Source organism: Ostrea edulis, chromosome 6 (assembly GCF_947568905.1).
Source record: "Ostrea edulis chromosome 6, xbOstEdul1.1, whole genome shotgun sequence".
Taxonomy (NCBI): Eukaryota; Metazoa; Mollusca; class Bivalvia; order Ostreida; family Ostreidae; genus Ostrea; species Ostrea edulis.
This window is the reverse complement of record NC_079169.1, coordinates 46,221,187-46,245,400: the sequence shown is the minus strand read 5'-3', so window position 1 is coordinate 46,245,400 and position 24,214 is coordinate 46,221,187. Positions and strand designations below refer to the sequence as shown.

At 37.4% G+C, this 24,214-nt stretch overlaps 2 protein-coding genes across 2 annotated transcripts; one reads left to right on the top strand and one right to left on the bottom strand.

The window, feature by feature from the left end:
* The first annotated feature begins 5,799 nt into the window (after positions 1-5,799).
* LOC125648205 (uncharacterized) lies at positions 5,800-6,978 on the top strand. The gene is made up of 2 exons (XM_048875169.2): positions 5,800-5,936; positions 6,101-6,978. The coding sequence occupies exons 1-2, from the start codon at positions 5,872-5,874 to the stop codon at positions 6,507-6,509; spliced, it is 474 nt and encodes a 157-aa protein (XP_048731126.1). The 5' UTR covers positions 5,800-5,871; the 3' UTR covers positions 6,510-6,978.
* Positions 6,979-12,549: 5,571 nt separating this feature from the next.
* Positions 12,550-17,346, bottom strand: LOC125646957 (protein FAM167A-like). The gene is made up of 2 exons (XM_048873619.2): positions 16,743-17,346; positions 12,550-13,719 (listed from the first exon to the last, which is right to left on the bottom strand). The coding sequence occupies exons 1-2, from the start codon at positions 17,109-17,111 to the stop codon at positions 13,465-13,467; spliced, it is 624 nt and encodes a 207-aa protein (XP_048729576.2). The 5' UTR covers positions 17,112-17,346; the 3' UTR covers positions 12,550-13,464.
* Positions 17,347-24,214: the final 6,868 nt, after the last annotated feature.

Below are 24,214 nucleotides of genomic sequence, written 5' to 3'. Positions count from 1 at the left end.
GAGGTAACCCACTCCCCCCCCCCCGAGTTACACTTGTACATGTAACTCGGATTGACTTCGTAGTTTAAACTTCCGTGTGACCGGTCAACAGGGGATGCTTACTACTCCTAGGCACCTAGTCCCACCTTTGGTGTGTCCAGGGGTTCGTGTTTGACCAACTTTCTATTTTGTATTGCTTATAGGAGTTATGAGATTGATCACTGTTCGTTATCTTCACCTTTCATTCAATTGTTTTTAAAATAATTCTTTTACTATACATGTAGCATTGTCATATTTAAAAAATGCGATATATTTTAAAACAAATTTACCCATAGTATATAGCTATTTCTTAACTTGTCATTATTCTTGTGCAGCGTAATTTGATTTCCTTAAAGCTATGTATTCCGTATTTCTTGCATATCACAGTAGAGATAAAAACATGTATTTCATATCAAGCTACATAAGTGATACATTTTATGTAAATCATGCAATTTAACTCAATCGGATTAAGAAGTAATCAGGTTGATTTCCTATTTAATTATGTATTCTCCAAGTCGGATAGGGAACGTCCCATTTCGAGATGTTTATGATCACGTGACGTTTCATGCTGAATTTCCAAAGTAAACAACAAGGCGACGTGAGAGCGTATACGGCCTGCAGGCTGTAGACGGGACACATTAAGCAATACAGACAGACGGAAAGCAGGGTGGAGAAAACCACTATGAGCAATAGAAGGAGGTTAGATTTTATGTTTTACATGAAATCATCATTCAGTACGACTACATACCGTCACCATAAACGTTACTTCTTCATAAATATGCACTAGAAAATCATCCTTTTCTCTTTACATTGAGTAAACCAGTACTTCTTTAATACCCGTATATAATTTTTCGAAATAGTCAAATCGTGTTGTTTTTCATAGTTTATCACACTGACAAAACTTTGGTCTAGTTTTAAACATCAGACAAAATACTGTTTAATACGACACATATACCTTTAAGACATTCAGTATTTAAACTGTTGGCTTTTTAGAAAGCTGATAGTCATGATTGATTCTTTAAAGTATTGTGAAGGAAAGGGGTGGTAAGGCCCGGAATAAAGGACACGGAAACCCGGAGTAATGACTATCCGTCTGTTCATCAAATTTTACCTGACAAGATGTTATTAGCACGTCTTAATCTACAGACTCTATGATGTGTATGTCAGTAGGCAATGGTCATGGTCAGGTAAAGACGCCTATAGTATAGGTTTTCAAATCAGAAGGCCAGAGCTTCTAAGATTCAAAGGTCATAATAACCACGGCAGTGGTAATACATTTCCTTTTGGAATTAAATGCGACACGAAAACTTGACTAAAAGACTTCAGTGGACAGTCGTCTGACAAATATTCCTAATAAACATAATGATTGAGTTAATACGAAGAACAAGTCAATGAAGGCAACAAATAGAAAGTCACATGTATTTTGATTTTATGAAATTATAAGTCAATCAGTTAATGTTCAGTCTGGAAATGTCCTATTTGGCAGACATATACATGTAGCTCGAAGGCAGGACTTGAATCACAAGATCAAAGATAAAGGTCAAGTCTAACAGCAATTGTATGTGTTGACATGCACTTACAGCAGTGTCTTTGAATGGCTTAATCATGTTTCTAGTTCTGGCTCCGTCGTGCTGGAACCTGAATGTGGCCAAGCACTCAAGTGACAATATTGGTACTATGAATAGTTTTTAAAACCTTAATGCATGTATCTATATTTCGCTGTTTTGGGGTATAGTTTTCGATTAATCATAAAATATCTATTTAATCAAAATTTCGAGGATATGATTACGAAAGGAACCTTGTTTGATTGGTTTATTCTCATAAAACACGATCATAGAATTGTACACTCACATCATAGGGAGTTCGCTAGTTGTGCGTGAAGTATCACAAACTTACATTTGTAAGACTCATGGCCGTAGCAGTGAGGACGTGCCAGCGCCTGGTGCGACAGAGACCTCAGTTTTTAAGGACATATCCAAAAGACTGCTAAATGCCGAGCGTTTGGTGAAGGAGCAAACACCACCTATGTTGACGCAGACATGTCACGAGCGGGGTCTGAACTCACAGCCTCCTCTTTACGAAGCGAACCCTCTACCACGATCATGAATGAAATATCAAAAATATCTAACTCGACACTGATAGTAACAGTTTATCCAGTTACTGATCCAGCCAAGGTAACCAAGTGAACTAATGTGATACCTGTAATCGAGATTCTGTGGGGATCCGGGTTAGAATAGGTCCTCACTACCCCTTGCTTGTCGTAAGAGACGATTAAATTGGGCGGTCCTTCGGACGAGACCGCAAAAACGCAGACCCCGTGTCACATCAGGTGTCCCTCCCTGGTCATAGGCCGTAAGCGCCGATCATAGGCCTAAATTTTGCAGCCCTTCATTGGCAATGGTGATGTCTCCATATGAGTTAAAATTCTCGGAATGGAGTTAAACAATATACAATTAAACAAGTAATCGAAACATGCTCCAATATAAATCCGTGCGTTCTGTTAAGGATGTATACTGCATCGTCATGATGGCTGACTTTTCTTTGAAAACATTAGTGAAAATATAAATATCAGCAATATTTGTCTATTGCTTGGGATTTTATTGCCTATATGAGTCGCTTAGTAGGTTAGTGCCTTGACTGCTAATCTGTAGATTGCGGGATCAAGTCCAGCAGGGATTTTGATTTTTAATCATTACTATCTACTAAAACTGCATTTTTTTTTTTACTAAATAAAGTGAATTTGAAAGTTTTCAATTTCAAAATATTATTGTACTGTACATATCACCCACTTTCATCCATATCAACTTTCTCTGTTGTAGTATGGGTGCTTTTATGTTAATTTCTAACGTAAAATTAGCTATTTTGGGTAAGTAAAATCTTAGTTGACATTATATTGTGTTAATAAAACTTTAGTTGACTTTATATTGTGTTGCTAGATAAATGAAATACATAAATCTTTTGAACAATGCCAAGAAAATAAAGCAACATTTGGGTTTGCGAGGCGAACACGTGAAGAAGTTTCGACAAGCCCCGCCCTCTATCACGAACTCAATACCTTGGCCAAAATATCATGTACATGTATACCGGGTATTTCAAGACAGTAACCATGTATTTTGGAATACTTTGGTATCTAAATATAATATTTGAATATAGTTTTCAATGATATAATTATCATATTTATATCTGGATTGTTGGAGAAATGCAATGTTATATCATAGGAAGTAATCTGATAGAATTGAAATTACGGTAAGTGAGCCTGAGTAATAAAAAAAAATGCGTATTGTCAAAAAATTGTCGTAGGCCTTTATCGCAACTTGACAATTACTGAATTAGTTTCATTAGACTATTAGATATTTTGATATATTTCCCCCCAAGAGTTTAAAGAGCACTATGGTCTCCATTGAGTCTTCCCGCATTACAGTGTACAATCGTCAACTACTCGGCCACTTCCGTCACAAATAAGACTCGGTCTATTTTTGCGAAAAATGGCGACGGTGTTCTGATTGCCCGCACTATACACATTTCTGAATCTGTTCATAAGTCAATCTAATTAAAATTATATCCTTTGATCCGCTCACGTATATCGCTACATAAGGCGATGTACGTTGATCCAACGGATCTAATTTTAATATGATTGTTCATAAGTAATAATGACGGACGTAAACAATTGGTCTGCTACAAAATGAGGAACAAATACGCACTTCTAGCATTAGAAATGAACATGAATTAAAAAACATGTCCCCAAAATAGTTATTGACGGAAAATGAAGAAACATGTATCGGCTTTTACGCGGACTTTAGAATTAGAAAATGCATATTGTATAACAAAACGGTTATTAAACATTATGAAATATATGGACCTTGCCAGCTCGGTCCGCTAGCAATTATAAATGATGCACAGTTCTATCTAGTAAAAATATTGGAAAACCTCTTGCTGAATAATATGAAAATCATTTTACCTACCTGCTTTGTTACAATATAATTAATCATTTGAACATATGGAATCTAGATTTTTTATACATAAATTCAGCGTCGTTACTAAATGTACAATATAACAAATCGGCTTATTCCTATACCTAATTCTCGTTAATCTCAACGACTCCAAAAACGCAAATAGATTATCATTAATTGCTGTTATAAGACCTTAAGCAGTGAAACGGGGGTTGTACGTGACACTTCACCTAAAATGAGCCACTTCATAAACCTTTTGACTACAATCATTTATCTGAATCTATGCTCTTATAGAATAATCTTTGCAAGGTCATTAAAGATTTTTACTTCTTACAAAGATGATCTGAAACAAGTATAAGCTACATGTACAAAGTTTTATCTGCTTTTTTATCTTAATCTTAATGCACGTTTGCCTCGGAGAAAATCCCAAGCCTTTGCACTGGACATATTTGGACATACATGTATTTTGTTTCGAGGCATTCATTTATGCATGTACAGATTTCCTTGTTATAAAATTCAAACCATCTTATCCAAATATATACACATACATTTTGTCAAGAAGAACATATGTTCAAAATGTATTTTATTGGAAATGGCGTGTAAGAAATAAGTAATACTTTACACCCTTCTGTAAAAACAATGGCTTTCTGACTTGGATTTCAATTAAAGGATTAGTCTAGGAAATATCTTTATTTCAAATTAAGTAAATATAAATACCAAATCTATTTCAATCTATTTTTGAAAGTTGGTACATGTGTAACCCTGAAGTGCTTTCTTAAATTTTTCTAACCCCCCCCCCCCCCCCTCAGTAACATACACGTACAGTGTACTTTTCCAGCGACTATGTTAGTAATATTTATTAACAAGGTGTGAATTTGAAAAGTTAAATTAGGGGAATGTTCTAAATCTCAGGACTATAATATGTAATGAAGGTAGTCATGACGATTCCAAGGAAGGCATGTAAGGGTACACACGGGATACAAGTATGTAAATAAAGGATTTGGGCTGATTGCGCAGTGTTTGTACTCCGTGGTCAAATATAGTCAGGAAAGTATCGATTTATTCATTCATATATAGAATATATATATAATGATATCCTGTTCCATTCTTGTTGACAAAGTGCTTTTCCCGTTATTTTTACATGCAAAATTTGATTCACTGGATGGTCCCCCCCCCCCTTTCTTTTAAAAGAAGAAGAAATAGTATTGAATGGTTGTGGAAATGTAAGCTTGAATCGGTGAAATGAACACGTGTACTGAAAGGGCATCTTCGCTAGCCAAGGGTTTTCGGTCCACTCCCAATATGGGGAGCGAAGTGGACCGAAAACCTTTGGCTAGCGATGATGACTGAGGGGTGAACGCCTGCACCCCACCCCCATTGTTTAGGATTACGAAGTTTGGGCAGAATTACGAATCCCTTTTTTGTGAGATCAACTTCTCCGACGACTGCCCACCCCCTTTCACTTTGGAAAACATTGCTACGTTCCGTATACCCTTACTTTTCATTGTTCTGAATGTCGGCGTGTGTCTGGTTCTGATCAAGTTTCAGTTCAGTGTACGAGTGGTCGGTCTTTCTTCATAAATGTAGCGAACATTTTGCAATGTAATTTCAATTACACAAGTTAGCAAACTATGTAAAACAAATGTCATAACACATCATACAGGTAGTGAAAATGTTCAATCTCTGATCTCTTGCAATTTAAATACAGACAAAAATATGAATGGGTCATTAAATACTTGAACATTACATCACAGTCACTCTTTGATATGAATGGTTACCACGAATCTTTGTAGACAATCTCTTTACTTATGTTGTAGTTATTCAAACGCCTGAACGATTCTTTTCAGCAATCTTCAGCACACGACATTCATTTCTCAAAACTGAATATTGAGTTTACAATTCAATGTCAATGTACACGAGACTTCAGGCATTGAAATACCTCAATACATGTAAGAAGGACACGAAGATGTAAGTTTGAATTTTTTATCCGTATTTTCCACAATATATCATTGATTAATATTGATAATGTATCATTCATTCTATGAAGAAATTCAATTGAGGGAAATTAACGGCAGTAGAAGTTTGACTTTGATTAGCATTAAATAAAATAAAATCCCTCGATTTACTTTTAGCATAAACGATTTACAACCTCTTTCCAAATTGTTCAAATCTGAAAGCAAACCTCAGATTTCAGAGGAAGTCAAGCAGATTATGGTACCAGAATTTCGAGGTCACGTAAGCAAATCAGGACAGAGCGCAGAGCACAGAAGGTCTTATGGGATTGGTCCAAATCATCGCGTTCATTTCTACAATCATGGTCACGAGGCCAGATACCATGGTTACGAGAAAATTCATCAATACCAACCAATAACCAGAGACTATTCACCACGTGGCTATCGATCGTATCATGAGTACAAGCAGATTTATGAATATGATGATCCGTGGGAATATTCTGACTACATAGACTACAGACCTAGGCTTCAAAAACATAGGCGGAAAGCGAACGGACGATTTATCAAAGTACAATCTAAGTTGGTGTAACCTCAGAAGTGTTGAAGTGATATCTTTATTGAAAAGAAACAGTTATATTATATCATGATTCGTTAATTCACATCTTCCTTACATACATGAAATGATTGTAGAAAGTATAAACTTTTAGAATGTAATCTTTTGAAAGGAGAACTAAATTGCATTTGAACGGCGTTTTGAATTACAGTTCTCTCCCTTTTCAATTGCTTTTACATCTGTAGTAAATTGTCAGAATTTGTTGGGGGCATAATGTGCTATATCGCAAAGATAAAGAGTGTAATTGATGAAACAGTGATCAATGGTGAATAGCAAAATTTAAGCGAATCCATTTTGTGTCTGTCACTCTCTGCGTTTCAGGTAATTAGATATGCTGTCTTTACATTCACTAAATGCTAGTCTATCCAAAGCTAGGAGCCTGCTATGTTTCTCACAGCAATCCATTGAAATGCAATGTCAATGAACTCAGTTTTAGAAATGGGAGTAAACATTTCTCCAGTGCATTTAGTATACAAACAATGTTAAATACAAGCACATTTATTTCATTATAGAGAGAGATAGGTCCATGTATGCACGCAGAAGTTAATCATCAATTCACGATTGCATGTTAATGCCCGGTAGTAATCGTCAGTTTTCTTTTAATCTAAAAATAGCAGGTAATTGAAGGAAATTTCAAATGTTATCGTGAATGTTCAATTTCTTTCATGACAACATAATTTATTTCTATATTTTGACAAATCATACATGTACCTGAAATCAGTCGATGTGTTGTAAAATATTAATTCACTGGTTAGTACATGTAGTTTTCATAGTAGAGAAAGTATATCACCGGTACTCAGTTGTATGATGCAATGAAAAGGCATGTTTAGATACTAGTAACCTGTCCATAGAGCGCATAGTTACAGATAACATCATATAGACGGCCCCGATCATACAGGGAGATACTGATAAACCAACGCCATTAGGCGCTAGCTCTCCGCGATCATACAGGGATATACGGACAAACCAACGTCATTAGGCGCTAGCTCTCCAGACAAACCAACGTCATTAGGCGCTAGCTCTCCGCGATCATACAGGGAGATACAGATAAACCAACACCATTAGGCGCTAGCTCTCCGCGATCATACAGGGAGATACGGACAAACCAACACCATTAGGCGCTAGCTCTCCAGACAAACCAACGCCATTAGGCGCTAGCTCTCTGCGATCATACAGGGAGATACGGACAAACCAACACCATTAGGCGCTAGCTCTCCAGACAAACCAACGCCATTAGGCGCTAGCTCTCCACAATCATACAGGGAGATACGGACAAACCAACGCCATTAGGCACTTGTACATGCATATGAATAGAACTACTTATGGCATAACAAACACTACTGGCCTGGAGATTGTAAAACTTTCACCGTACACATACTCAAGCCATGTTTGTTTTAAGTACAACTCTGAGCAATCTCCGAAGCGTATTTGAAAATCTTGAGCATGTACTCCATTTGAGTACGAGAATGATTCGATACAAGTTTTATAACCTTCTCGTTTGAGTATGAGTTTAATTTAGAGCACGGAGTTTGAGTTTTCGCCAAGCACCCCGAATAAGAAGCGAAAGTCACGGGTATTTCTGATAGAGGCGTTGGCGTACTGCTACAGTCTTGAGCGCTATGCAATGGTAAACATTTGTGGCACTTAAACATAAAACTGGTGACGTCCCTACATGACTGAAAAATTCTGGAATAGGACATGAAACAATATACAAACTAATTTTTTTGTTTATGTGAACGTTCTCATATTCAGGACATACCGGGGTAGTTCTATCAGGAATAAACAGTACAATACGTCTAAATCACAGAAATGTAACGTTGATAAAGCAGGGTTTTGAGTAGGTACATATTACGTATATGTACACAAAAATCACAGCTTAGAAACCAAAGTCAACAAAGTAATTTGTTTACAAATATTATACATCATCTTTTTTCAGTCGTGTAACATGTGAGGTAGACATTGACTTGTTTCTAAATAATCAGTCTAAAGTTGATATAGTCACGCGGTATTCAGTATTCGGCAACAGAATCTCGATTCTAGGGTTTTGCTTATGATTGCATGTTAAACAATATCACTTTGGAATGTTATTTAAGTTTATGCACTCTCCATATACTGTATGTTGTTATATTTTAAAACTGTATTGTATGTAATTAAGTCCAATGAGCCGCATGGCTCACGGAAATAAAGAAACTTGAAACTTGCTTCAACTACCCATTGGAAGCGGAAGATTTCAATTCGTTCTTTAAAAAAACATAATGCGATATAAAGACAAGACGTAAATATTAAGTTAACTAATTATTGTTATATTAAAGAATACTACTAAGATAACATCATCAGAAGTTGTCACATGTACATGCGCTAATTGAGGATGATTTTTTATTGAAACCACGATATTCTGACATGTTCTTTTGAATATTACGTTCAACCAGTGCACTGACACGAAATTTGTATACCGTACATCAAATTTTTAAGGATTATAAGGTTACCAGGATTAATGTTTCAAAATGTCTAGATATGCCTGTAATTTTATTTGAAATGTTAGATCCAACCACATCCACCAACACAAACCAAAATAAAATACTTTAAACTAATATTTGCTTCACTGAATACAATAACGACTCAATATAAACAGTAAACATGTATAATATGTACATGAGACTAACCAGTGCTTTTTTCAATGAAGATTTAAAGGTTTAGTCCTAAAGTAAATGACTGGCAATTTTGCCAATTCAGGGATTGGAGTTCATCAACATTGCCATTTATAATGCATGTTTTATTTTGTCACTGACCTTTTATGCATCAGAAAAGAACGCGACAGATTGTCTCTTTACCTGAGGCTGGATTAGAGTAGTGAAATCGATTATGAGAAATTGAGGAGGATCGTCTAATCTAACAATGCTGACAGTTTTGGGATATGGTATTTTAGTTTCATGCCGCTATATTCCTGCCAACAAATGGAAACATTTTGTAGATTGAGACCAACCCTATCCCATCCCACCCCGAGTTTTCTTTTGAAACCGCACACATGGCTGCTCTTTTGAAGATGGAAGATCCAACAATTCAAAATCAGGATATACCCTAAGTATGCTGGTCTGCGTTAGCTAGGTAAATATATTACAATTTCACGTGAACACACACACACAAATAAATTAACGAATATATGTACGAAACATGTGAACGCCATCGCCCACGTGCTTGAATGACATCACCGTAAACACCTTGCATAACAAGGATATAGTTGCTGCAGTGAGGGTCATAACTGGTGCTGCAAATCCCAAAGATATCAAGACATCGAGTTAATGATGCAATAAATTGATAGCGAGTCAGAGGCTGTCCCTCAAAATGAATAAACAAAGGGCCTGTTTTGGAAGGATGTATTTCATGTACTTTTGTATACATGTAGCTGCAAAAGGATATGTTTATGTTACGCCGTTAGATGTCAGAATGTAAAGGATTGTTCCAACGCTCGACTGGTCTGTCTTAGAACGTTTGATAATGAGTTGGAGTTCGGTCTGATGTAACAAATGTCATGGAACTGTAATATACTTGACATAAAACGCTAGTGTAAAGACAGGTGTAAACAACTTGGTTTCATACGTACTACAACATGCAGTTTATAATGTTGGAATTGTAATGTTATGGGCAGCCGAGTATCTTTATGTTTAAGTGTTCTTTGTATACCCTGTAGTTGCTTATTTCATGAGAAAGGGATCAGTAGGAACGACATAGTGAAATGTTTTAACGTAAACAACTTATGGCTGCAATACATAATTGAGCAGTTGAGTATTTGTCACCGGTAAGGGACAGATAAGCAATGAATCGTGTAATGTGCGTATCAGGTGGCGGACATGACTGTTGTAGGTTATGTAGGCTGTGGAATGTTTCACAAGTCTGAATGCCTACATCATATGATAGTTTGGTATTGGTTGCTAATGGCGCGTTTATTAATTTATGGATATGACTTCTGAGAGCATCGTCTGGAATTGGACGGGGATGGACTGAGGGTGTAGTTCTGCTTGTGGTACCACTATACACAGGACGTCCCACTGTTTACGAAATATGGCATCAGAAATAACGATCATCGATTTACCTGAGATGTGCTCTGCTTTAAATTGAATATTGTGCTCTAAAGTCATTTTAACCAATGACCTAATAAATTCCACAACACTAAGTGAATTTGCAGACTGTTTACTTACGATGTGTACGAGTACATTGATGTCAACATGTAATATGCCTTTTAGCATACCATAAACGTCAAATTAATTGATACCAGTTCTTAAATGTTAACTACCGCAAAACTGGGTTGTTTGACCATGCAAATGACCACGATACACGAACCCATTGCCTCTGAAAGTAACTCCCACAACATACAAGGTTGGCTGATCATGCGCTAGCTGTAAAGAGTTTTAAGGTGTCTGGTGTAGCCCATTCGTTGTCCGGAAAGTATACGATACAATTAAAATAGTCTAAAAACTCAAGCCAAGTATACACGTCTGGACGCAAGTATTTCGTAAGTCTGATATGGTGGTAATGTCTGTATAACCCTGACATGGCATTGTAAAACCTTCTATTGAATGCCCGACTTCCTGGCATTGTCCTGCAAAATAATTGAGCTTACCAACTAAAGCCTCTAGCTCCGAGAGACGGAATTTGTTTATGGCAGGCCCCATGGTGTAATAGTTTGAGTTTTAGGACTTTGTCAATGTATATTCCTAAAAGCTATTATAAGTAAGCGGGCGTCATTTTTGATGTCGACTTTGGCTTGATGCACTCATGGTCATGCTTGATTTATGTGGTCACCGTTTGATGATGCATGTACAATGTACATTTTATGGACTTAAACAGGGCATACGGCCAGCATTCACTTCACTGAGAATATTGTCCAGAAGGACCTGCTCATGATCAGAGACTGACGGTACCACGATATTTTTTGTTATTGAAAATACCGCGATTCGTGAACCCAAATATTCCATTCGAAAACCGTGATATAGACCCCTTTTTAATACATCAGTCGAGACGCGATCTAGATATTGAGTTAAATATGTATCCAAGGCATCAATAATTATGGGGGAATGACCAATGAAGCATGTGTTTTTGGTGTTGGCCAGGGTTCGAAGCCGTTTGATTACGCCTGCTTTGTGAGTTTGTGTAAGGGTTCAACTGTGGTGTGAAATACGTTATTGTAGTTCGAGGTGAGTGCCGAAAGGAGTAGTTTGAAATATAGCTAACGGTTGGCTCGGAGGTGCATCGGTTGGTTGTATCTTGTTTAACGTCCCTCTCGAGAACTTTTCACTCATATGGAGACGTCACCATTGCCGGTGAAGGGCTGCAAAATTTAGACCCATGCTCGGCGCTTACGGACTTTGACCAGGAAGGAATCTATATCGTGCCATACCTGCTGTAACACGGAACCTTGATTTTTGCGGTCTCTTGCGAAAGACCGCCCCATTCAGTCGTCTTTGACGAAAAGCAAGGGGTACTGAGGACCTATTCTAACCAGGTGCATTGGAGTTTATACATGATATGGATAGGTGCTTGCCGTTACATTTCAGTCAGCGGTGAGCATTCCCGCAATGCCACTTGCAACATGCACCCTTGAAATTGTAGTCAAAGCATTTGTGTTGAGAAACATTGATGGCCGGTTTATTGGAAGGGGGGGGGGGTGTCATGTATAGTACATAGAGATCACTATTTACCGTTCACCAATCTTGAGAAGGGTTTACGCCATTCTCAGTCGAAACTGTTCATCGTAATACATAATCCATCCAGTAGATTCACAGGGGCTAAGCCCGTTTTGGGCCCGAACCCTGTGATACCATAAATATAGAAAGGGGTCTAACTCTGACCCAGATAAAAAACTAACCACTCGCTTCAAATGCCTAAAAAATCTTAAACTAGGTGCGATATCGTAATTTGCCGATCTCCTTGCATAGATTAATGTTTTAACTACTTGCATGCCAAATTTCAAGTCACAGGTTCTAAACATAATAAAGATATACGTCATCGTTCTCTTGATTTCACCTGTTTATTTTTACTAGGACATTTACCGGTCCAGGTCACGGAGTCGTTTCTCGCCTATGACAGCAGCGAAATTCAGACTAGTGTGGAAGATTTCGGACCTGTCAATTAAAATTTCACATCAATTATACGCTACTTACTTCCTCATACCTTAATAAAGTTCTCTACGTTTACGAAATGAAATACAGAATTCCTTAGATAAGAAGCGAGCAGAAACACGAAAAATATACATTTTGGGTGCATGTATGTTTTCTTTTCCAAGTGTATACGGGGATAAATGTATGCAAATACACTGTCCTGTTAAAAGGTCAATGTCAACAAAATATGTGCATCTAGAAATAAAAAACAACCTAAAAGAATGAAAGTGTATAACAAAAACAAGCAGGCCTGTGCCCTTGGACAATAGCTGTTTTGTTTGTCCCTTGGGTCAAACAAATTCCCTATTGCCCTCGAACGCAGTCGACAACTATATACTACTAGACGAAGTGACGTTTCTGAATCGTGGAACCTTTTACAGTCTTCCTTCAAATAATGATATTAGAGTTGTAATGTACATGAAACAATTCATTGAGCTGACCAGAGCTTCGGACGTGGCTGAATAATTGTCAATCCATACCCGGGCCTTGAAACTTATAATGAATAGGGACGTGTTTTTTAATCTTCTACCCTTGAAACTTATTATGAATAGGGACGTTTTTTTTTTTTAATCTTTTAGTACACTTTGGATCCCTTGAACCTTATATTGAATAGGGACGGGGCTGTTGCATCTTTTAGTACACCTGGAATTCCTTGATACGTGTTACATCGCTTACGGAGTATTCCCCCAGAGTTTAACAATGCCATTGGAAATGAACACAGATTATCTTATGACCCGTAAGAGCGGATGTGTTCTAAGTGGCACACAATTCATTTGCTACATCACTGAGTATTTTCGGTGACATAAGTTCATTTTAGTAAGTCCTATATCTAATAGTGCCATTTCCGTATCCGTAACGAGTGGCAGATCAGAAATTCGCTTGATTTCGTCCACTTCCTGGAAATCCATGACGGCATTTTGTAGCGTCAGTTCATGACATCTCCAGCTCCATTCTAATCTCAGTTCCTGTATGTCGCTGTGGATTGAAAGGAACTGACGTGCTAAGTCTTGGTCCTGTTTTCTCATCTTTACCTGCGAGACACAAAGAGCATAAACAGCTGAAGCAATGTGTCATACAATAGTTCATATTCATACAAACGACGTTAAATGTACTTATATTAATTGAAAAACAAACCACAAAAATATCTGTTGGAATGGTTACTAATAACATATCAATCTACAATGTAGTTCATGTTTACGCACTGGTAAATGTGATAATGCAGTGCATAGGTGAGCGCTTTTTGAAACACGAACTTATTATTAAGCCCAAAAGTTCAACACGATCTTAGACTAATTATATGAAACCATTTTCAAATTGTTGCAATAATTTCGTCATAATAGTAATTTCGATTTGGTCTTTATACATGTAGTATTCTTTTCAAATGGAAAATAAAGTCCAGGATTTCTCTTGCATATAGAAAGAGGTCATTCGATGCGATTAAATGTGACAGGGGAAATTTGGATTTGCACATCAGCTACATGTAAATATGTTACGTTCTTATTCACAGACTTGTCAGCACCTTTTCTTTCCTGTGGGGATCGTAAAAACCGAGGTCCCGTATCACAGCAGGTGTGGCACGATAAAAATCCATTTCTGCTCAATGACCGTAAGCGCCGAGCATATACCTAGATTTTGCAGCCCTTCACCAGCAGTGGTGACGTCTCCATATGATTGAAAGATTCCCGAGTGAGAGACGTTAAACAATATTCAATCAATCTTTAGCTGTGGTGGTATTGTATCGTCTGATAACTTTCAAGGCTATACATTAAAATTTTGCACCGGAAAACTTCAAGAAATAAGGGCATGCGAAACAGATAAGAGACACATTTCATTTTTAAAACTGCTTATATGTGAATATACACTAAATCTCTATATACTAATTCAGAGGAACAGTCACACCTTACCAGTTCAATGTAGCATAAACGGACGTCGCACGGATAAAAATAATTGTGACGTAAATAACATAATGCTGTCCGTTGATGAAAGTCGTTCCTACCGCTGCCCGGAGTTTCTGCGATCGATATATGAAACGTATAATAACCGCACGGTTACTAGACATGTACCGGGCAATTAAAAACGGATATCAGCGTCTGTATAATGGACAAGAACCGGATTAAACGAACGTGGGACAAATGAGAAACTGAAATGACGTTTTTACAACGTTAGACGAACGGACTTGTGTCGTTCATGTGACCGGCAATACGTGTTTAAAAGTGGATATATATCTTTTCAGACTTATCACTCTCGCTGACATATTTTCATGATGCCTCCAAAAGGAAGGTCTATCGGTGTTGGGAAGGGTTACGGCAGGGCACGGGGAAAGGCTACAAGATCCTCACCCCCCTCTGTCATTGACAATGCTAAAAATAGAGCAGATCGTCCAAAAATTCCCAGGTAGAAACCCTGTCTCAATCTAGAGATTTTCGAAGGCTCTACAAACGGATATTACCGTCCAAATAACGGATAATCACCAGGTTAAACGAATGGGGGCCGGTACATGAAAAACTGGTATTATGTTCGTTCAACGTTCAACGAACGGACTTGCACCAGTCCCATGGACCCCCGTTTAACAACCATTATTCGCTAATTCCATGCGGGGTTTTTGTCCGTAAATATGCGGTTGGTTTTCTTTACATCTGTGGTTGATCCGCTGCGTGTCCGGTAGTAGTCCGGCCGTGACTCATGTCCACCAGACATTAACTGATGCGAACTGAACAAGTACTGGAAAAGAAACGCATGACTTATAGCTACCGTAATCTAAGCGGACTCCAGAGTGCAGTGGTGCCATTTCAAGTTTTGAAAATGCGGATAGACCGGACCGGACTTCGATGGACAAGAAACGTGTTGGCTGAAAGAGAAACGGACAAGAAGCGCAAAGGAACGGAGGAGAACAGATTAACAATTTTATTATTCGTTAGCTTTATCCGGTGAGGTGTGTCCGTTGCTTTAAGAACGGACCTACACTCTTAACCCACCAAAAATTACGACTTAGTAAGACGTTTTATTTAGGAATTGGTCGTCTTTGGTGAAAAACATGAAATTTCTTTTTCATCGCGCACCGACGTCATACTTTGTTTAAATATAAAATTGTTTTAACGCGAGCAAGCCTCTAGCATGTACATGTATATTTCATGATATTGCATTTATAAGAACGACATGACATGGAAAATACTAAATTTCGAAATTTCAGGAATCTAAATGTACATGTAAATATACATAATGCGTGATTATTCATAAAATACATTGTGGTGTGCATACACATTTTATTTTGCAACGAGTTTCTATTTGTTAATGAAACTATTGTAGGGTATGACGAAAACATTTATTAACTTCGAAGCTACAACATATTGGGTGATTTGGGGGAATGTATTTTTTTCTTTTCTTATTTGTGTTTTTTTTAAATGTTGACACTGGGCTGAGAAGTGCGCTAAATCTCCCATTCCTAGACATTGAGATGACGTAAAATGATAATTCGCCATCAGACAGAAGCACCGATATTTCAAAGTAAAGGTTACCAAATTTTCTCAACGCTAAAATCATCTGTTATAGGGTATGTACATCTCTTGCAAGCAGATGCTTCCGATAGTGAATTTAGAGAAACTTGAATGTGAAGTGCACAGCAAATGAACGTGTCACATGATGGGAAGATACGTTTGACAAATTAACTCAACATGTATGCGAGGAACAGCACATAGTAATTGATGATCATAACACAAGTAAAATATTACCACAATAGATCTTAAAAACATGAAATACATTTCAAATGTTATTAATATTTTAGAAAAAGTTCATAATTATGTTTTGGTGAAACTGACAATGATTGTTCTAAAGTAAGACATACATGATTTTCATTTTAAGCATGTTGAGAAATAATGACAATCATTTGCTTCCTCGAAAAAGAAACCCATTTTTCATTAGTTTTGAAAGGAAAACGTCGGGACAGCTTTCACATTATGCCTAAACATGTATTCTGTAATATCTGTTTTACACCGCACTTTGATCATCTAAGTGTAGCAGTCAACCCATTCAAGTCCTGTACATATACGTTTCTTACCAATTCTTCACGAATCCAGTTTAGAGATGTGTTAATTTTCTTGAAATCTTCATCATTTGGAACACCTCTGTTGCTGTCCTGATCATACATTGATTCCGAACGGTATCTTTTTAAATCCGCTCGCCATTCCATATAACTAGGACGCCTAGTATCCAAATTTAGTTTCCTAGTTTTACATTTTAGTCTTAATAGGTACATGCATAAGTCTATAGAAGGTAAGGTGTCCATAGAATTGAGGTCACTGGCTGAATATGACTGTCGTATAGCCCTCTTGGTTTTCAGAGCCGTTAATGTTTCCACTGGACTCGGTGACAGACCAGTAGTATTACTAACAAGTTGCATATCTGCAGTTGAATAGTTCTTCTTCATGTTTTCTACTGCTGCGATTCTATTCCACTTTATAATCAATACCAATTTATGTCCTTTCACAACTAAGGAAATTTCGGTAACATGGGATTAACTACAACACCTGCGTAAATTCGTGTAGCATGAATTTCCTAATTCGTTGAATGTACATTAACTTTGCAGTCTGATTAATTCCTGTGTTTATGTTTGATCGCATTTGATTATACAAATGTAAACCATGGCTTTGTTGTACATGTTGACAAGCGTAACATGCAGCAGGGGGTAAACACAGAAGTGAAAGTATCGTTAGTTTCACTTCAGTTCACCCTAGTTGAAACAATGAATTTAAAAGAAAAATGTCCATCTGCTCCCTACATTGTGTTCTAAAGCTTGAACACAATTTAAAGTGACCTTTTATGAATGTTCACTGTATATGTCATTGGTTTTCATGTAATACTATTTTTGATGTCATACATCTATATATATTATTATGTATTATATATAGTGTGTTGTAAATGAAAGCTTAAGTATGTTTTGGATATCTTTTGCGTGATGTATTACATGTACATGTAGATATTCTCTTAAAGAATTAGTAAATATTTGTACTATACTATTAGACCTTTAGAAATATATACAAATGTTTACATTTCCAATGTTGTTGTCTTCGATATCTTTACCAATTGAGATGGTAGCCATTTCCTCATGAAAGTGAACGATGTGCGTATAAGTATGAATTTTGATAAATATAGTACGACTTTAATAACGACTGGAAAATCTCCGACAGAAATGAAAAGAAAATGTAAATATAAAAAAATAATTTAATTCTTATTGTATCCTTGTCTCTGATTGGTCAAATTCCAATTGAGGAACGCAAGTTATTTTTGTATAACTTGGTTAGGTATGGGGACACACCCCCTTGACAACCAGATGTCGGAACTATTTTTTTCTCTCTCTCTAAATTTACATCGAAGCACTGTTTTCAGCTTTCTTTGGAATAGAAAATCAACGTGCACAATAAGATACTTCGGTTTGATACACATGTTGTTTTCTCGTTGTCAATAGTAGCATATACTTGTATGCATATCACTTTTGTAAAACATATCTTTCTCTGTATGTATGGTCGAATAATACTATCAATAGATTAAAACAAAGATATTATATTCGAATTAATGATTTGCCAAGTAAACATTACCCTGTTCATTTTGAAATATATTTCTCACTGGGGAAAAGGGGGGGGGGGGGGGTGAGTGTTATTTGATTGCTTGATCCGTCTTTCAACAAAGCAAACAGAAATCCATACGTCACATTTTATTACATGACGTCAGACACGTTGACATGTACACTGGATCGTGATTTGTCATTTGCTTACATATTTTCTTGTGTCGTACTTACTATTAGCGACAACATTGCATACAAGGGTAAGTTTTCATCTAGTATAAGTTTTCACAGAGTTGAAAGCCGCAAATTATTGCATTTTCTGATACTTGAATATTTATTTTGGGTAGGCCTAAACAATGCAGTTTCCCGTATTTTCTCAGCCTGTCGGAGATGAGCAACTTCAAAGTCGATCTCTATCTCTAAGGGACAGAGAAATATGCATTGCATGGATAGTCTACACATATTTTCTATCATGACAAACTTTACTTTCGATACAATATTTTGATAAATGGCTATACTCCGTAGAACTAAGATTAAAGATGGCGATCTTCACAGCTAGACGTTTCGTGTCGTTGTTGCTAAGTGAATCATTGCGCGGCTCAGTTGACTTGTATTTTTCCGGGTTTATGTACATTTTGATAAACGAAGGTTAGCATCTTTTTCTCTTGCATTAAATTATAAGGAATGACTTTAATTCTGGGGCAAGTTATACGAGTATAACTTGCCCCAGAATTAAAGTCATTCCTTAATTAATTTCATTTTTGAAATATACATTAGAGTATGAACTGCAACGCTTCACTCCGTCATACTTTTCACGAAGCGCTAACGTACATGTACTTCATGAAGTATCCAGGCGTATAATCGTCGCAGTTCATACCCTCATGCACATGTATATATCAAATAGGAAATTTATTTTCTATATACATTGTGATTTTTTTTCTGATGCCAGGTGCAAAATTATACTATACGTCAGGAATTTTAAAAATTGGAGGATCAATTTAGATTCTTGTTCAAACATGATGTGTACTTGAAAGTCGATATTCTAATATCATATACGATACAAACTCACACCATGTACAAGGTGGCTTTATAAATTTTAGTACATGTAGAGAAGCTCTTCAAATGAACAACAATGCATTATTGTGTTTCGAAAAGATCATCTTCTCAAGAAATAAGGTATACCTTCCATCATGTGTATACACATGAAAGGTCTGTCATCTAACATCTTTTTCCTTTTACGACTGAATTTACATAATGCGACATGTTTTATCCACTTAATCTTCTAAACCAGCACGCATGCACATCTGATAGTAACAAGGAGTGCACCAGTAGACCAGAGGGCACCTGTAATCAGAAAAGTGCAAAGAAAGACGTTGTCTTTGCACACAATGTTTGGCTTCTTATGGATCGGTCACAGATTTTTTGAGGAAGTACATATTCCCCAAAAGAGCGGGGTCAAGAGACTCCGAGTATAACGGTACCGACCTTTATGAGTGTCATATCGATTCTTTATTTCAATCTGATCATGACCAGAGTGCCTCTAACTTTCTTTCGGACTGGCCTCGGGGCTACGGACATTCATAAAAATAATGAAACCCATGATTTAAATTCTGAGGAGGATACGTGTCCGAATAATAATTTACTTCGACGATATCCTTCTCATGAATCAATCACTGGAAGGGTAAAGAAAAGATCGGTATACTTTACTACTCCGTCTCTATTATTTGGGCTGGCTGATAAACTGGAAAAATCAGTTCTACAACCAACACAAATGATGGGACTTGTCATGCTTTCAGTGTGTATGGTGTCATTACCTCACGACCGGTGGCGGTAGCAGAGTGGTAGAGATTGATTGATTGATTTTATATTGTTAAACGTCCCTCTCGAGAATCTTTCACTCATATGGAGACGTCACCATTGCCGGTAAAGGGCTGTAAAAGTTAGGCCTATGCTCGGCGCTTACGGCCTTTGAGCAGTGAGGGATCTTTATCGTGCCACACCTGCTTTGGCACGTTGGCTCGGTTTTTCTGGTCTTGTCTTAAGGATCGCCCCATTTAGTCGCCACTTACGCCAAGCAAGGGGGTACTGAGGATCTATTCTAACCCGGATCCCCACGTCACCTGTAAGCGTTCAGCTCATGTATAAATCTCTACAGCTGGTGAAGTCTCAGCATGGGTGAACAATTCTCGACGGGACGTAAAACAACCAAGTTGAACCAATCTCTGAGAAAGTGCTAAAACATTGCTCCATCAAACAATACTGCGATTCAAATTCTAGCAAGTGTAATAGGATCCAGCAGCATTGTACGTAAGAGAATTACAAAACAAAATGCCCGCTGAAATCTCAGACATACAATGCAGAGATTGTGTTCCCTGACCATTATAAAGAGGAAATTTGGTGGTGGATCCAAAGCCTCTTTCATTGGAAGGGAAAGCAAATACTGTTACAAGAGTCAGATATAGTTCTCGAGACAGACGCCTCTCTGGAATGGTGGGTTTTTTATTGTCCCCAACTAGAGATACGCATGAGAGGGGCACGGGGTGCCCAGAAAAGACAGATGCATAAAAATCCACTAGAAACGAGAGTAGTAAAATAGCAGTGGAATCGGTATTCAAAGACAAAAAATGTACATGCACGTGTAAAGGTAGACAATATGACGACTTTGCGACACATAACGAAAATCGTAGGCACCAGGTCCACAAAACCCACTCAAATAGCAAAGCAAACATGGGAATACTGTCTTAACAAAGGATATTACACTTACTGCAGACCACCTGCCGGGAGCTCTCATTCAAATTGCAGATTGGGAGAACATACATGTATTCATCTCCAGCACCAACAACTGGAAACTGAACCCAGACATGTTCGAACAAGTTACTGGGGCCTCTCGAGTTAGATGTCTTGGCAGAATGAGTGAATTCAAGCTCAATAGTTATATAAGCAAGAAACCGGACCCGCTAGCAGTAGCAAAAGATGCCTTCACAGCAACATGGATGGGAAGAAAGCGTATGCCCCCCCCCCCATTCCCATTATTCCCAATTCCTCACACATTAGCAAAAGTAAGAAAAGAAAGAGCGGAATAGTTCTGATTGCGCCAACCTGGCTCACTCGAGAACCCTGTGCTACTGCCTCTCCAGAGGAACTTGCTCCTGTCTGCCGAGGAAAACTTCTATCCACTAAGTTATAACAACTAAATGGAATTAGCGACATGGAAGATCTCAGGTAAGCCAAACAGGTGCAAGGACTTTCAGTAAGTGCTGTAGAATTATGAATACCAGTCTGGCCTGCAGGCACCCAAATAGCTTACAACAGCTGCCAGAGAAAATGAACTAGCTGGTGTCCTAACCAACAAAGTGATTCATTTCAGGCCACTGTGGAAAATGTAGCCTTCTTTCGCACTTGTTTGATCAAGGCTATGAGTATTGAACTACATGTATCAATAACTACAGTTCGGCCATATCTGCCGTACACCCCGAGATTGAGGGGGGTGGGTGGGTTATGACAAAAATACACAATAAGGCAAGTCATGACAGGTATATTTAATAAATCCTCTCATTACCTAGATACACGAGTACTTGGGATGTTGATGTTGTGTTGCATCGCATACTGGGTATAGCCCAAATGAGAAAATTAGCATCAAAGGACTTCTTTAACCACTGCAATGATTACATCTGAGATATGTAAATTAATTATTTTTTTAATTTATTATAACAGATTTAACTAAGACAAAAAGTAAACGATGACTGTGTCCCGGTCACACTAAACATCTACAAAGATGAACAAATTGATGCGAGGTCATGAGTTCCTCACTATTTTTAACGCTACAGAATGAAAGGTGAAGATAACGAACAGTGATCAATCTCATAACTCCTCCAAGGAATACAAAATAGATAGTTGGGCAAACACGGACCCCTGGGCACACCAGAGGTGGGATCAGTTGTCTAGAAGGAGCAAACATCCCCTGTCGACTGGTCACACCCGCCGTGAGCAGGGGCGGATCCAGGAATTGCGGTTAAGGGGGGGGGACACCACTTTATGAGGCAGGGGGTCTGGGGTTTTACAGATTTTATAGGGCTTGGAATATGTCTCCTATTTAAGTCATTTGTACTATTTTCTATCATTTTTAATAAAGTGAATTTAGTAAAATGATGCAAATTTTAAGGGGTTTTGGAAAAAAAATAAGTTCTCCCAATTAAGTAATTCAAGAAATCAAAAGATTTTGTCATTTATTTCTCCGGGAGTGGAAGAGATTATTGCTACTTTTATCGTTTAGTACATTTTTAGCTCTTCTGAGCCAAAGGCTCAAAGAGCTAATGCTATGGCCATTTGTGCGGTGTGCGTAAACTTTTTAGAAAAAGGGCTATAACTCAAGAACCCCTTGGCCAATTTTTTTCAAATTTGTTACAGGGTATCATTGGCCCAAGGGCTTTCATACATACTAAATAGAGGGATGTGACCCTTTAACAAGGGGAGATAATCAGGAAAATACAAAAAAAATAGTGGTTGCTAAAAAATCTTCTTCTCAAGAACCACAGGGCAGATTATAACCAAACTTACACATAAGGATGAGGATATGTTGTAGATAAAAAATTGTTCAAGGCATTACCCTGGGGCAAAGGGCGTGGTCTCAAGGTCACTTCAAAGTTGACCTAAATTTAAAATTTTTTTAAATTCCTTAAATCTTAGATATTTTAGTCATTATAAGGACTAGGATCATCAAATTTTGACAGTTGATGCATCTTAGGACCTTGTGTCAAGTTGTCTCAAAAGTAGGTCACGGTGACCTACATTTTGAATTTTGCAGGTATTTATTTAAAAATTAATTTTGATGCATATCTTGGACACTTTGAAGCCTATGATCATCAAAACTTGTCAGTTGGTGGATCATGGGACCTTGAAATGCGTCAACTGAAAAATAGGTCACCGTGACCTACTTTCTGAATTTTATGGCTTATCATTTATAGATATATTTTAAGTTGTTATTTCAAATACCGAGAGGTTTAGAATCATCAAATCTTGTAAGTTAATGCATCTTGAGGCCTTGAAACATATTTATAAGAAAAGTAGGTCACAGTGACCTACTTTTTGAATTTTGCAGATATTCAAATTTCACATTTTCAATTTTAGATGCATATTTTGGGCACTGTAAAACCTAGGATCATCAAACTTTGTCAGTTGATGCGTCTTCAGTCTTCGGTTTGTGTCGACCAAAAAGTAGGTCACTGTGACCTACTTTTGGTATTTGACAGCTAAATTACTATATTTCAGACACTATTTGACCTACAATCATCAAACTTTGTCAGTTGATGCATCTTGAGTTTTCGGAGTGTATTGACCAAAAAGTAGGTCACTGTGACCTACTTTTGGCATTTGACAGTTATATTTATATATTTCAGTCACTAATTGACCTACAATCATCAAACTTTGACAGTTGATGCATCTTGAGTTTTCGGAGTGTGTCGACCAAAAAGTAGGTCACCTTGACCTACTTTTGGAATTTGACGGCTATATTTATATATTTCAAATACGATTTGACCTACAGTCATCAAACTTTGTCAGTTGATAGGTCTTGCATGTTCGAAGGGTTTCGACCAAAAAGTAGGTCAACTTGACCTACTTTTGGAATTGGACACCTATATTTATATATTTCAGATACTATTTGACCTACAGTCATCAAACTTTGTCAGTTGTTGGGTCTTGCATGTTTGAAGGGTGTTGACGAAAAAAATAGGTCACCTTGACCTACTTTTGGAATTGGACGGCTATATTTATATATTTCAGATACTATTTGACCTACAGTCATCAAACTTTGTCAGTTGATGGGTCTTGCATGTTCGGAGTTCACTGACCAAAAAGTAGGTCACCATGACCTACGATTGGAATTTGACAGCTATATTTCAATATTCAGATACTAATTGGCTTAAAATCATCAAACTTTGTCAGTTGATATTTCTTGGGTTCTCAAAATG

Bases quoted from the DNA above. Each gene is read 5' to 3' on its own strand.
- LOC125648205 (XM_048875169.2), top strand. From the start codon at position 5,872: ATGTCAATGTACACGAGACTTCAGGCATTGAAATACCTCAATACATGT. The intron at 5,937-6,100 runs GTAAGTTTGAAT...ATTTACTTTTAG, and splicing joins TGTAAGAAGGACACGAAGAT to CATAAACGATTTACAACCTC.
- LOC125646957 (XM_048873619.2), bottom strand. From the start codon at position 17,111: ATGAAGAAGAACTATTCAACTGCAGATATGCAACTTGTTAGTAATACT. The intron at 13,720-16,742 runs GTAAGAAACGTA...TGTGTCTCGCAG, and splicing joins ACTGGATTCGTGAAGAATTG to GTAAAGATGAGAAAACAGGA.